General features: G+C 36.2%; 2 protein-coding genes across 7 annotated transcripts in view; both read right to left on the bottom strand.

Annotated features, from left to right (window-relative positions):
- LOC103032879 (transportin-2) overlaps window positions 1-1,025 on the bottom strand; it is a 63,291-nt gene extending 62,266 nt beyond the window's left edge. For all 5 annotated transcript variants that reach the window (XM_049469185.1, XM_022674518.2, XM_049469184.1 and 2 more), the window contains exon 1: window positions 790-1,025. The gene's annotated coding sequence lies outside the window, so the exon portion shown is untranslated. The remainder of the gene's footprint in view (window positions 1-789) is intronic.
- A 4,895-nt stretch (window positions 1,026-5,920) lies between these two features.
- Window positions 5,921-10,854, bottom strand: rln3b (relaxin 3b). Of its 2 annotated transcripts, none has more exons than XM_049469221.1 (2): window positions 10,646-10,854; window positions 5,921-6,817 (listed from the first exon to the last, which is right to left on the bottom strand). In XM_049469221.1, exons 1-2 carry the CDS (start codon window positions 10,815-10,817, stop codon window positions 6,528-6,530), a joined length of 462 nt encoding a protein of 153 aa, XP_049325178.1. In that variant the 5' UTR covers window positions 10,818-10,854; the 3' UTR covers window positions 5,921-6,527. The 2 variants fall into 2 exon arrangements, with proteins under 2 accessions (XP_049325178.1, XP_007229570.3); XM_007229508.3 differs by lacking the exon at window positions 5,921-6,817 and adding an exon at window positions 8,600-9,496.
- Window positions 10,855-15,174: the final 4,320 nt, after the last annotated feature.

Genomic DNA, 15,174 nt, shown 5'->3' with positions numbered 1-15,174 from the left:
AATTCAGAATTTTACCAAAAAAATTCAGTGTTCTGATTTTTCATTTTCCATGTTTGCATCATGTAACAAAAATCGGATGCTATAATTATAAATCCAACCTACTTTTGTTACAAGACGGAACATATGAAACAACAGACAGTTTACTAAATATTTTAAAATTTATTTTTTCTAAAAATCTGATTGTAAGGAGCAGAAATAGAAAAAGAGAAAATGTTGAAAATTGATCTCCTATTAATATACTGTACATTAAATATAAAAAGGAAAATTTAAAATTTCTCACCCAATTTTCTATTATCAGGTTTAGCACGAAACGGTCAGAAAATATAACTGATAAAACATTACACTGTCATTATTTGCTTAAGTGTCAACTGTAAAACATGCAAAGGCCATTCATATTAATAACAATAATAATGACATTGATAATAACAATTATAATAATAAATAACAATAACAAAAGTAAAAGTAATTTTAATCAACTCTATTAGGTTATTGCCTTGTATTATTGGCAGCATGATCTAATCTGCTTTTTTGGCATATTTTTACCTTTAAATAAACACTAGGGTAGCACAGTTTGGCAAGGTCGCACAATTCGGCATGACACCTAGTGACATAACTACACATGGAGCAACAGGGACGCGCGCGCGGGGGGGGGGGGGGGGGGGGCACGGCGGGACGACGCGGTTCTTCTGATTTCGGTCTGTTCGTGATGTTTCTGATTCTGATTATGTCGAGTCTGGGGCGCGAGCGGGAGGTAACGCGCTGGAAGTGCCGCCAAAGCGCGGGTCTTACCTGCCGCGGTCCGCGCGCCGATTCTCCCCTCCGTCTCCTGCCTCTCCTCGGTCTGTCTCTCCCGCTCTGTCCGGTCCTGCGGGGGTTGCGGGGCTGCGGTGTAGCGCTGCGGCGGTCGCGGAGCTGCGGGAAACCTGCGTGCGGCGTTTTCCCCGTTAATCTGCGGGGTTTGTTATTCTCTCCCCGGCGCCTGTCTCTCCGGGGGATTTGAACTCGCTCGGCCTCTGTAGCTGCGTAACCAGGGTTGCCAGATCCAACAAAAATATTCAGCCCAAAGTCAGTCTAAAATCCGCCCTTCAGAAGCTTAAACTAGCCCAAAATATATATCTGTCACACGTTTAAAGCAAATGGCAAACCATCTATCAGTGTAAGACTTAGTATTCAGTTTATAAGGGATTTATTATCCGTATTTTTATTTATCATAGTCATAAATAACATTGTAACATTAGTGAAAAACCTTTAATAGTAACATAATTAGCCAACTATCTCTTTTTAAACTGCTGCTGATGCAGCATTCCCAACTAGCATCACAGCACACCATTTGGGATGATGTGGGGAGAGAGCTACCCACCCAGAGAGAGCAAAGGCCATTTGTGCTCTCTCAGGGCTCCGTTAGCCAATGACAAGCTGCATAAACAGGATTCGAACAATCTCCTGATCTCTCCTCTTTAATGTTTTTTTCATCACCTTGTGATTTCTGGTTTCTAGTTACAATGGGATTTTTCTCATCTCTCTCTCTCTCTCTCTCTCTCTCTCTAAAAACCAAATGAAACCACTTAATTTGCCATTTAATTTGCAATTTTTAAGTATGGGTCATATGTGACAAAAATTTAATTTGAACTAGAAAGGCTTTTTTTCCATTCGGGTATTTCAAAGTGAATTAATTAATACAAATAAAAGCTTCACTTTGGCCTTGCCAAAAATGAAATCAAAACCCAATGGAAACGTTTTATTTATTAGTCCTTGCAATGGGTTACCTCACATAGTTATTTTCTCCTGGTTCTTATTGTTGTGATCAATCTTGATTTTAGTCTGGACCCCTAAACAAAAAAAATCAAATTTGGAAAACAGAGAACCTGGCAACACTGTGCTTGACACCGATTTCCCGCGCAGCCGCGTAGAGGAGCACAGCGCCACAGATTCTGTAGCGATGAGAAATAGCGCGCCGCTAAAGGGGCGCCCGCGAGGGAGTGCTAAATGAATGGGAGTGAATAGAGCTAAAAGGCTAAAAACTCAAATTAAAAATACTAACCAACTATTTATCCACGTTTTTATATTGATTTCACAAAGTAGAATAAAGTATTTTGCTTACTAATCTAAGAATAAATACCTATACATTTTATTTTTTCTACATTAGACAAACTTTACACAATAGATGCGCTAGCATTACTGCTAACTACTCTTTTTGCTGTGAGCTGACTGAGTTTAAAACGCCTAAAATTGGAGTTTAAAAGCTATAAAATGAATATCTGCACCACTGAACCATTTAATATTTTTTTCAACGAATACAATTTTCAGCATAAAAACTATCCAACATTTTCATATCAATCATTTTGCTCAATTGCTCCATAGGAACCTATTCATTGTTATTTATTTACAGTTATTTGTTTAATTATATAAGACTGTAGCTACAGATATTCTAAGATGATGTATTTGGTTGTTTTGTACATATATATTGAAACAATGATATAATATTTTATATAATATTTTATGTCATAAGAGTTTATATTTTTCTTATTATTTATTTATTTATTGTTAGTTTTTTCCCTAATGTTTTATATTTCTTATGTTCTTAGTTTATTATTAGTCATTTAGTAATTAGTAATTATCATTTCTCATGTTTCTTATCATTTTACTTTACTTTTACTTTTATATTTTTCTTTATTTTATATTTTATAAATTATTTACTTTTAATGCGTCAATTTGTTTTATATATATATATATATATATATATATATATATATATATATATATATATATATATATATATATATATATATATATATATATATATATATATAAGGTCACAGGATAACACATTTTGAGGTTGCAAGATAACATACTGAAACCAAGTGTTAATATACTTGACGTGCTGCTTTTTTTTTAAATAAACAAGATCTATATTTTGCGCAATTCAAAAATGACGGTAAAATCATAAAATATACATAACCATTATAATATTCCTTGTTTTAGTGTTTGGATTTATTATAATATTATTTTTTTATTTAAAAGTATAGCAGCAACACAATTAAAACAAATAGAACTCCATTGAGGAATAACACCTGTAGAGGGAGACAAAGGTGCAGAAATAAAGCATTGTAAGCAAAGGCGCTCATGTTTATTCATTTTAATTCGATCACATTTTATTTTACAATATTTATTTTATTGTACAACTACTACATCATTTAGAGAAAGTGTTGGTGGGGAATAACTGATATAAAACATTTACCAGCTTCCTTTCTTCCTATCTGTAAATATATTAAACATTTCTAAACTCTAATTTTGCTCAATTGAGTGCTTTAGCAATGTTTTAGTTAAACATTTAGTTAAACGTTCTAATAACCAAAAATGATTAGCTGGTCTCTGACTACCTCATCCATCCATCTGTAAATACATCTGTACATCTGTATTTATAACACTATAGCCTTTAGTAACTATTGTACAGTTAGTATAGTTTTATATCGTATTATATATTATGTCATTTCTTTAAATAGTCTTCAGATATATGTAATGCAGTAAACCAAGACCACTCTGAATGACTTTAATGATGAAGAATTTGTGTTAAAGTCCTGTTTAAATTAGAAATGAAGTGTGTAACTGCTTCCCAACTAGTGTTAGAGTGGTGAAACTATTACACATTGAGCTCTTAAGATGTTTGTAGCCTTTTATTACCAGCCTGAAACTCATTTCTGTACCTGCAGTCTGGCATTCTGTTCTTTCAGATGGATTAGTCATATGGGCGTTGGCACTGGATGGCAGGCAAAGTCCTTATTCAGGAGAATGGAGCAATCATGACTGTCCTTCACCACCTAAAGATCAGATCTTTACTAAGAGACAGTGTTAGTTCTGAGAAAAAGACAATGATTCATTATCAAACTAAATAATTAAACTTTCTTATGAAAATATGATTTTTTACTTTTTGGCTCTAGGTGAATCTCAGTTGTTTTATATAAGACCAATTGAAATGTTCCAAAATACATATTTTTTATTTTATTTAAGATTTTTTCCCATTTTCTCCCAATTTATCTGGCCAATTGTCCCACCTATCCAGCTGTTACTTCCAGTATATCCCCCAAATAACTAGTGATGCCACAACACAAACGGGTGAAGACTAGCACACGCCTCCTCTGATACATGTAAACTCAGACTCCGCCTATTTTTGAACTGCTGCTCATGCAGCATTATTGAGTAGCATCACAGTGCTAACGCTCGTAGGAAAGCGCAGCGACTCGGTTCTGATACATCAGCTGATCCACATCACCCTAGGAGTGATGAGGGGAAAGAGACAGCGCCATCTACTGTACCCACCCAGAGAGAGCAAGACCAATTGTGTGCTCTCTCAGGACTCCGGCAGCTGATGGCAAGCTGCATGACCGGGATTTGAACCAGCATTCTCCTAATTATAGTGGCAGCGCTTTAGATAGCTTTGAGGCTGTTTTTACTCCAGATAACTTCAGCTTCAACCTAAGAGTGTAGAGCTACAGGATCTACAGGCCCAGCTGTAACAACATCTGTAGGAAAATGTACTGCAGGATCCATACAGAACCTCCACCATACCTAACTGTTTCAATCTCATCTTGTATCCAGCAGGCTGTTGCAACAGAACAGGCAAACCAAGCAATTGCCTGGGGCCCCAAGCTGGCCTGGGGCCCCTAGTCAATGACTGGTTATGAACTGAATGTAAGGAAAAACTGTGTGAGTATCTCCCTAAAATTCTGTGATGGTCAATGCAGGAATATTCAACACCACTTTTATCAGAATCCCCCTCAAGTGGGCGCCTCCCACAAGTTAATGACAGTAGAATATAACCAGACTGGAACATGTTCAGCAGTATTCATCCAGTCCTGCTGTTTACTTGCTGTCTTTAACACTAGAACGGATTAACATATCCTTCATATATGAAAAAAAATTTATCAACTTCACAACTTTACTCATCTTAAGTTTATTTAACTGAGTTTTATATGGTTTTATTTGTAGCCATTTGTATTTGTGAGGCCCAAAGGCCTTTAAAAACGGTGCTGGTATCCAGGGTATATATATACATAACAAAGCCATGTATTGCAAAAACAAACCTTTATTTAAGTTTATTTGAGTACCACACAGCCAACAAACACATTCTCGTTAATACAGAGCGTTTGCATAATATTTTAATAAGTATATTAATAATTTAAACAACATATACCACATTCATACCAGGTGTATTGCACCTTCCCAAGCACTGTATATCAATTTATATGCCTCCTAACAACAAAAACAACAATATTAACACTGTAGTCTCACATTATACAGAGAGAGAGAATACGCAGTGGAGCTCTACTGTCCTGCTGAACCTCAACTCCAACCCTCAACCCACAATCCATCTAAAATACAATCAACCAATCAAGCCCTTCTGAAGACCATCACTGGAATTAATGCAGGAATTGGTATTGATTCATTACAATATTATTAAATATAGTATATATTTTTCATTAAATAAATATCCTTATGCTTGTTATATTGTTTATTCCACTACCAGAGTTTAGAGATTTTGAATTTGATTCACTGAATCATTTCGCAAAGGATAATAAATAATTATAACCAAATCAAATAGAATCATAATTGTACCAAATTGCAAACAATACTGGGTATATCATTTTATATACTGTACTTTTATGTATTTATGTTTTGTTTTAGTATATTTTAGTATGATTATCAATTGCACTAAAATATACAATTCAAATAGTAGTGAAATCTGAGCTTTTGTGATACACTGAATCATTTTCCAATTGAATCAAAAAGAATGAAGATTTATTTTTTGTATATTGTAGTATGATTATAAATTGTACTGAAATATGCGATTCAAATAATGCTAAAAACTGTGACCTCGTGATTTACTGAATCATTTTCCAATTGAATCCAATTAAATCAAATATTTGTATATTTTAGTATGATTATCAATTGCACTAATATATACAATTCAAATAGTGGTGAAATCTGAGATTTTGTGATTCTCTGAATCATTTTCAAATTGAATCTAATTGAACCAAATATAATGAAGAATAATATAATTTTAGTATAATTATCAATTGTACTAAAATATGTGATTCAATTAGTGAATGAATCTGAGACCTTGTGATTCACTGAATCATTTTGCAGAGAATGGATTTCTAATTCAAACATAATTGAATAGAATCCTCATTGAGTCGAATCCTGATTCAGTCAGATCATAATGTACTTGAATGACAATCAAACTGACTCACAATAATTTTTTTAGCCCTACCGTGAATAATAATGTAATTATATCCTTACTGAAACATCATAATTTATCTGAATCATAATCAGATTGAATCATAATTTAACTGAATCATTACCAAATTGGATCATTTCGTGGGCAGAGATTAATACTCTGAAATATGGGTGGAGTTAAAGTTCAGCAGGAAGCTTTGTCAGTGACTCCCGGAGGTAGCAGGAGGGGTGGGATGACGGACGGACAGACGGATGGACGGACGGACGGACGGAGGAAAGGAGGAGTGTGTTGCTCAGCAGAGGGAGCTGATCTCACTCTTACTGCAGCCCCACTTGCAGCAGGCATTGGACAGGCCGACCACCACGTCCCGCCCCTTCCTGTCGGAGGTACGCAGGGCCTCTAGGACCTCGTCGGAGATGAGCGAGCGGGCGGGCCGGGGGAACACCTCGGGGCCCTCGGGGGCCCAGCCGGGGGCCTCGGAGTCGGGGTGGGGCTTGTAGGACAGGGCGGGGACTGGGTTCGAGCTCCAGCCGTCAGAGGCCTCGTCATCGTGAGCTGAGAGGAGGTCACTGGACAGATCAGCTGAGAGGAACAGGAGTGAACATGGAGATATAAACAATAAACTGAAGCAAATGAATATTGAAGTGATCTATCAGACTACGAAGAAACACATAAGGAATCATGTAGTAACTTAATATTGTTAAACAAAGCAAAATACTCTGTGAAGAAGCTTTTAGGTGCTCTCGGTTTCTGGGGCTGGTAACTCTGATAAACTTTTCCTGTGCAACAGAGGAAACTCTTGTGCTTTTTTTTCCTGGGGTGGTCCTGATGAGTGCCAGTTCCGTCATCATAATGTTTTTGATGGTCTTTGCGGTTTAAAGTTCTTGAAGTTCGTCTGTTCGGATTGACTTACCTTCATTTTTTCCTAAAATAATTTTGTTCTTTACTTTTTTCTTATAATCTGGATTAGAACATTACTCAAATATTCACTATTCACTGTATACCTGTAACTCTACCTCTTCACTACTTTACTGTATCTCAAACACTTTATTAAGAGACAAGAAATTCAAGTAATTAACTCTTGATGAGTTCAGCACAGCTGTTAACTGAAAGCCTGAATTCCAGGTGACTCTACCTCATAAAACTGACTGAGAAAATACAGCCAAGAATCTAAAAGTTAAATTGTTTTGTTACTAAATACAACATATGTTTTTCTTCATAGTTTGGATGACTTTAGTATTAATCTACAATAAAACATTTTGAAATAAAAAATATATATATTTTTTCTATATTTTCTATTTATATATATAAATTCTTTCCTTATTCCTTAGTTTTTTACTCTCCTATTACTTAATAAAAAGACTTAATTATGCTTCTGCTTTACTCATCTTAAGTTTATTTAACTGAGTTTTATATGGTTTTATTTGTAGCCATTTGTATTTGTGAGGCCCAAAGGCCTTTAAAAACAGTGCTGGTATCCAGGGTATATATATACATAACAAAGCCATGTATTGCAAAAACAAACCTTTATTTAAGTTTATTTGAGTACCACACAGCCAACAAACACATTCTCGTTAATACAGAGCGTTTGCATAATATTTTAATAAGTATATTAATAATTTAAACAACATATACCACATTCATACCAGGTGTATTGCACCTTCCCAAGCACTGTATATCAATTTATATGCCTCCTAACAACAAAAACAACAATATTAACACTGTAGTCTCACATTATACAGAGAGAGAGAATACGCAGTGGAGCTCTACTGTCCTGCTGAACCTCAACTCCAACCCTCAACCCACAATCCATCTAAAATACAATCAACCAATCAAGCCCTTCTGAAGACCATCACTGGAATTAATGCAGGAATTGGTATTGATTCATTACAATATTATTAAATATAGTATATATTTTTCATTAAATAAATATCCTTATGCTTGTTATATTGTTTATTCCACTACCAGAGTTTAGAGATTTTGAATTTGATTCACTGAATCATTTCGCAAAGGATAATAAATAATTATAACCAAATCAAATAGAATCATAATTGTACCAAATTGCAAACAATACTGGGTATATCATTTTATATACTGTACTTTTATGTATTTATGTTTTGTTTTAGTATATTTTAGTATGATTATCAATTGCACTAAAATATACAATTCAAATAGTAGTGAAATCTGAGCTTTTGTGATACACTGAATCATTTTCCAATTGAATCAAAAAGAATGAAGATTTATTTTTTGTATATTGTAGTATGATTATAAATTGTACTGAAATATGCGATTCAAATAATGCTAAAAACTGTGACCTCGTGATTTACTGAATCATTTTCCAATTGAATCCAATTAAATCAAATATTTGTATATTTTAGTATGATTATCAATTGCACTAATATATACAATTCAAATAGTGGTGAAATCTGAGATTTTGTGATTCTCTGAATCATTTTCAAATTGAATCTAATTGAACCAAATATAATGAAGAATAATATAATTTTAGTATAATTATCAATTGTACTAAAATATGTGATTCAATTAGTGAATGAATCTGAGACCTTGTGATTCACTGAATCATTTTGCAGAGAATGGATTTCTAATTCAAACATAATTGAATAGAATCCTCATTGAGTCGAATCCTGATTCAGTCAGATCATAATGTACTTGAATGACAATCAAACTGACTCACAATAATTTTTTTAGCCCTACCGTGAATAATAATGTAATTATATCCTTACTGAAACATCATAATTTATCTGAATCATAATCAGATTGAATCATAATTTAACTGAATCATTACCAAATTGGATCATTTCGTGGGCAGAGATTAATACTCTGAAATATGGGTGGAGTTAAAGTTCAGCAGGAAGCTTTGTCAGTGACTCCCGGAGGTAGCAGGAGGGGTGGGATGACGGACGGACAGACGGATGGACGGACGGACGGACGGAGGAAAGGAGGAGTGTGTTGCTCAGCAGAGGGAGCTGATCTCACTCTTACTGCAGCCCCACTTGCAGCAGGCATTGGACAGGCCGACCACCACGTCCCGCCCCTTCCTGTCGGAGGTACGCAGGGCCTCTAGGACCTCGTCGGAGATGAGCGAGCGGGCGGGCCGGGGGAACACCTCGGGGCCCTCGGGGGCCCAGCCGGGGGCCTCGGAGTCGGGGTGGGGCTTGTAGGACAGGGCGGGGACTGGGTTCGAGCTCCAGCCGTCAGAGGCCTCGTCATCGTGAGCTGAGAGGAGGTCACTGGACAGATCAGCTGAGAGGAACAGGAGTGAACATGGAGATATAAACAATAAACTGAAGCAAATGAATATTGAAGTGATCTATCAGACTACGAAGAAACACATAAGGAATCATGTAGTAACTTAATATTGTTAAACAAAGCAAAATACTCTGTGAAGAAGCTTTTAGGTGCTCTCGGTTTCTGGGGCTGGTAACTCTGATAAACTTTTCCTGTGCAACAGAGGAAACTCTTGTGCTTTTTTTTCCTGGGGTGGTCCTGATGAGTGCCAGTTCCGTCATCATAATGTTTTTGATGGTCTTTGCGGTTTAAAGTTCTTGAAGTTCGTCTGTTCGGATTGACTTACCTTCATTTTTTCCTAAAATAATTTTGTTCTTTACTTTTTTCTTATAATCTGGATTAGAACATTACTCAAATATTCACTATTCACTGTATACCTGTAACTCTACCTCTTCACTACTTTACTGTATCTCAAACACTTTATTAAGAGACAAGAAATTCAAGTAATTAACTCTTGATGAGTTCAGCACAGCTGTTAACTGAAAGCCTGAATTCCAGGTGACTCTACCTCATAAAACTGACTGAGAAAATACAGCCAAGAATCTAAAAGTTAAATTGTTTTGTTACTAAATACAACATATGTTTTTCTTCATAGTTTGGATGACTTTAGTATTAATCTACAATAAAACATTTTGAAATAAAAAATATATATATTTTTTCTATATTTTCTATTTATATATATAAATTCTTTCCTTATTCCTTAGTTTTTTACTCTCCTATTACTTAATAAAAAGACTTAATTATGCTTCTGCCAATACATCTAAAGCCAGACTTTGTCCAAATGCCACCAATAAAGGCAGCATTACTGTGCAGCATCACAGTGTGCGCTGGGTGCCCAGCTCTTAAACATCTGCTAAAAGTTGTGCTAACCAACTGATATTACATTACATTAGAAGTAATAAGAGAAGAGAGCTTCATCTACTGTACCCACCCAGAGAGAAACATTATGGCCAATTGTGCTCTCTCTGACTCCGGCTGCTGATGGCCAGCAACAGTATCGGCATTAAAACCCTCAGGAGCCTCTTACATAAATACTGTATATATGCATTAACAATATAAATGAATATTATATTAATATTATATATATGTTAATTCGTGTCTCACCTGCCATGCCGATGGAGCGTCTCCAGCGTGATCCTCCACAGGTGAAGATAACGGCTCTGATGAACTCTCTTCCACACAGCTTCACTCCGTAGATGGGATGGCCGTCGGTGGCCTGTGCTTGACTCGCCAGAGCCACCAGCAGACAGAGGGTCAGCACTACTTCTTTATACATGACTGCAGAGCAATGAGCAATATAACCAGATACAGGGCTAAAACTAAAGAAACTGAAGTTCCTGAGAGAAATAGATGATGGCAGGACTCTCCGAATCTACTTTTCTGGGGTTCTTCGCTTTCCTCCCGGTTTGGAGATGCTTGCTATGGGTTCCTCAGCATCCTGGAAGCTCTTTTATAGGTGCTGGGTGTTCTATGGTGACCTATCGTTGGCCAGTGTCATTCAGAGGGGTGATGATAGTAGGCCTGATAGTGTGAGAGAGACCTTTAGCTGGACAAAGGATCGTCCCCAAGCCATCGTAATTAACCCAGACCCGAGCAGAGGGGGTTATGTCAGAGGAAATAACCTTATCTCACCACTCGTGACCTTTCTGACAACACACACACACCTACACATCTACACACCTGTGTGTGTAGAAGTCAGGGAACACACTGAACTACCCTCACCCTGCTATCAGGACCCCTTTTATTTTATTTTATTTTATTTTATGTTTTACCTCTTTTATTTAATTTAAAGCAATAATCAAATCGACAATTCAGTTAACAGTTTCTCTCTTTTGGAGATTCTAACTATTCTTATTCTTTTTTTTTGTATAAAAATGTTTATTGAGAATGTACAGTCTTCAATAAAGGTAGACAATTGTAAACATAACAGTACTTTTTTTTTTTTTAGAACAAAAAGAAAAAAAAGAAAAAGAAAAGAAGTAAAACATAATACAAATTTCTTATCTTTGATGAATAGCACACCTCCGTTCTCCCACAGCGCTCCAAGATCCAGAAATTTTAACAGTTTCTACAAACACCCTTCAGACTGGGTGATACGGGGCATAATTTGCCCTGATAAATCACTTTTTACACCGTTATCCAGCTCAAAGTAGCTCCACACCTCCTTGCTAGACTCCGGAGAGCCCTGACATTTAAAACAAGTCATTTATAACTTAAAAAGTGCAGAAGAACCTTATTAAAAACCTCTGTTTACATCCCATAACGCTAGCTTCAGCTCCGAGCGCCGCCATTACTCCTGGAACCGGCTTTGAGCCTGGATAACGGTGGAAAAAGCGATTTATCTGGGCAAGGTGAGGGGTGTTTGGACAAACTGTTAAAATTTCTGGATCTCTGAACGCTGTGGGAGAACAGAGGTGTGCTATTCATCAAAGATAAGAACTTTTTATCATGTTTTACTACGACAAAAGTCCATTTTACACCAGAGTTCTCCTTTAATGTCAACTTTATATTTTGTATATAAAGAGAGGACTGGGATGGGTGGGAGTCAGCGCCGAGCACTCAAAACCCGAGGAAAACAGCAAAACAGTAATCAGCCCTTTAATCAGGCATTTAAATGGCTTTTTAAAAAGGTAAATAAAAGCGTTTGTTTTTCTGGGATTAAAAGTGTAAATTCCGCTGTAACTGGAAATATCTGCGCTGAAAAACTGTGCTAGACTGAGGAGCACAGCTTTCCACACATGCTCACATTTACAAACACGTGCCCAGCCATGTGGATGGAGGCCATGCAGTTACCTCGTGTTTACTTCTACCACCATACAGCTCCCCATTCCCCTCCCCCCTCGCGCTTCTCAGGCAGCAGCAGCCTGTCACTCACACAGACACAGAGACAGCGCTGTGTATCTACTTCTTGTGTCAAGAATCAAAACAATGTAACGTGAAGTGTTTGATTTAATTGCCTTAAGTGACATCACACGTCCTGCTATGTGACTATTGCGCATGCGCACATCGCCATGGCAATGCTTAAACAATATATCGTCCAGCCCTAGCTTGGATTTAGAGAATCTATCCTTTTTTGAAAAACATCTTGTACATAGTTTATCGTTCACAACACCATTGTGATGGTAACTGACTGACAGACGTTCTAGATGATCTACAATTCATCAAAATTACCATATTTCTTCTCTTAGCCCAATGATGTGCACCCTTCTCAAAGTCTGTAAACTAGTAAAATGCCTTTGATTGTGTAGTAGAGCCATATCTAGCAGTCAACAATCTCTCACCATGAGGTACACTACCCAAAGAAAGATGGATGAATGGATGGATAGACCTTTATCAAGACTTTGGTGTTACTTTACTTCACTGTACTGTCCTTTAATCCTCTTCTGTCAGTTCCTTGGGGTGGTTTTAGCACATATTTTACTATTTTTTAGGGTTTTTTTACATTTCTGAAAGTAAATTAGATTAGTATTGTTTCTGTTCTTGAAGGCGTTGTTGCTGTCTAGACAGTGGCCTACTTGAACATCTCTGTGAGTTCAAAGCTTAAATCAAGCTTAGAATCAAAGATTTGACTCTTTTTTGGGACGAATCACAGCCTTAGTTGGCAGCAAATCTCTAAGTAAACATAAATAACTTTGCCTTTGACACATAAATGACGTGTGTGGTGTTTGGGGGGTTGAGTGGGGGGTATTTTAAAGGCCTCCTTGAGCATGCAACAGTACATATCTAATGTCAAAAAACGATATATGATATTTTATGGCCTTCCCCTGTACAACTGTGCTGAGGAACACAGTGGTAATGGGCAGAAAAGGGGACCTACATTTACCACAGCTAGTTTTATTAGATCAGTAAGAAGTAGTTTGTGGTTTTGGGTTAAAATCTCCACTGAATATTCAACATTTTCCCCAAAGAACAGTTATGAGGTGAACAAATATGACATCAGACGTCACAGGCGCAATATTTCAGCCCGGGTCTCTTGACCTGCTCTGGCATTTGGGTCTAAAGATAAGGGAACACAGTGAAAGGGGAAATGAGGTCACTGCCTGTGTGTTGTTTTGCCGTAACTGGGTAATCAGCCTATAGCCTCCTATCAGCAATCCCTCCGAGCTGCTCAGGTGTGAAATAACAAAGCTTAGAGAAAATTGATTTAGCAGTTTGGCCTTCAGAAAGATAGGAGGAAGCGTCAACGTATTCAGTATAAAATTGTTTTCCCTTACGCCTATTGTGCTGATAGACAAGACAACAAATACTGTACGAAGCACCAGTCCTAATTAAAAATGTCACACAGCCCTATCAGCACATCTTCAGCCAGCTTTTTCATCCATATTCATGCGATATTCATGCGAGTGCATTTGCTTATAGTTTCCCCCTTTAAATCAGTCTCTCTACTAAGCTGAATTAAAACCATTTCATATTTGATGTTTTGATTTTTCAGTTTAATAAATTGTTCCCTCAGTTTAACAATTAATTTCCTTGATTTAATTACACGCTACCTGTTTTTAATAAATCAGTATCTTAAATTTAATAAATTGTTCCCTCAGTTTATTAAATCACAGCTTAATCCATTCCCTTGGTCTCATTAGTTATTCCTTAAAATTAATAATGCATTTCCTTAGTTTAATAAATCATTCCCTTAATTTAATTAGTTATGTCTTCAATTTAATAACGTGTTCCTATATTTGAATAAATCATTCCCTTAATGTATTATATATAGCACTGTGGTGCTTACTCACAAGAGGCTTGAACTTGTATATCCGTGAAGCTGCTTTGTGACATTTGTTTTAAAAACAAAATTAATACATTTGAATTTAATTAAATTTATTAAATAATTTCCTCTATTTAATAACCAATTTCTTCAGTTTAATAAATCATCCCCTCAGTTAATAATTTCTTTAATTTAATTCGCCATTACCACCATCTAATAAGTCTTATTTTTCCTGGTTTAATCAATAATTTCTTTTGATTTAATGAGTCACTACGTTATTTTACTCATTTAACTCATTTCCTCAGTTTGTTAAATCATTCCCTCAGTTTAATAATACATTAGTTTATTAGTTTATTATATTGTCCCCCAAGTTCCCTCAATTGATTAAATCGTCCCCTCAGTTCAATAACTCATCCTCTTAGTTCAATAACTCATCCCTTCACTTTAATAACTCTTTCCCTCGGTTTATTTAATTGTCCCCTCCGTTAATAAAATAATTCTCTTAGTTTAATAACTTGTTCATTTAATTTTTACTTTATGTCGATGAAATTATTTATTGTTTGCAATTGTTTTTTTCCTCAGTTATTAGGGAACTCAATCATTTTTCTATTTTGATACTTTATAGTCTGTATAAAATTGGTTGATTAGTAAGCGGATTGGTTGGTGCTTGATTAGTTTAATAAATCATTTAATTTGAGTTAATTAAAGGTTTCCTCAGTTTAGTAAGTACTTTTTAAAGTTGAGGGAACGTTTAAAAGTCTGTAAACATTATTTCTTTATCTTAAAAGCTACTTTACGCTGTTTAGAGGAGGTTTGGCTGATTGATCGTTTCCCACTAGTTGAGTGTTGAGGAACGAGGGGCGTGTTCTTCTTGCGTAATGACAGGAGATGATTGACAGGCAGCTGTCACGAATGAGCGCGCGCTTCTCAA

This window comes from Astyanax mexicanus, chromosome 21, assembly GCF_023375975.1.
Source record: "Astyanax mexicanus isolate ESR-SI-001 chromosome 21, AstMex3_surface, whole genome shotgun sequence".
In the NCBI taxonomy this organism is placed as follows: Eukaryota; Metazoa; Chordata; class Actinopteri; order Characiformes; family Acestrorhamphidae; genus Astyanax; species Astyanax mexicanus.
Note: the sequence above shows the minus strand (reverse complement) of the source record. Positions and strands in the feature narration are given on the sequence as shown.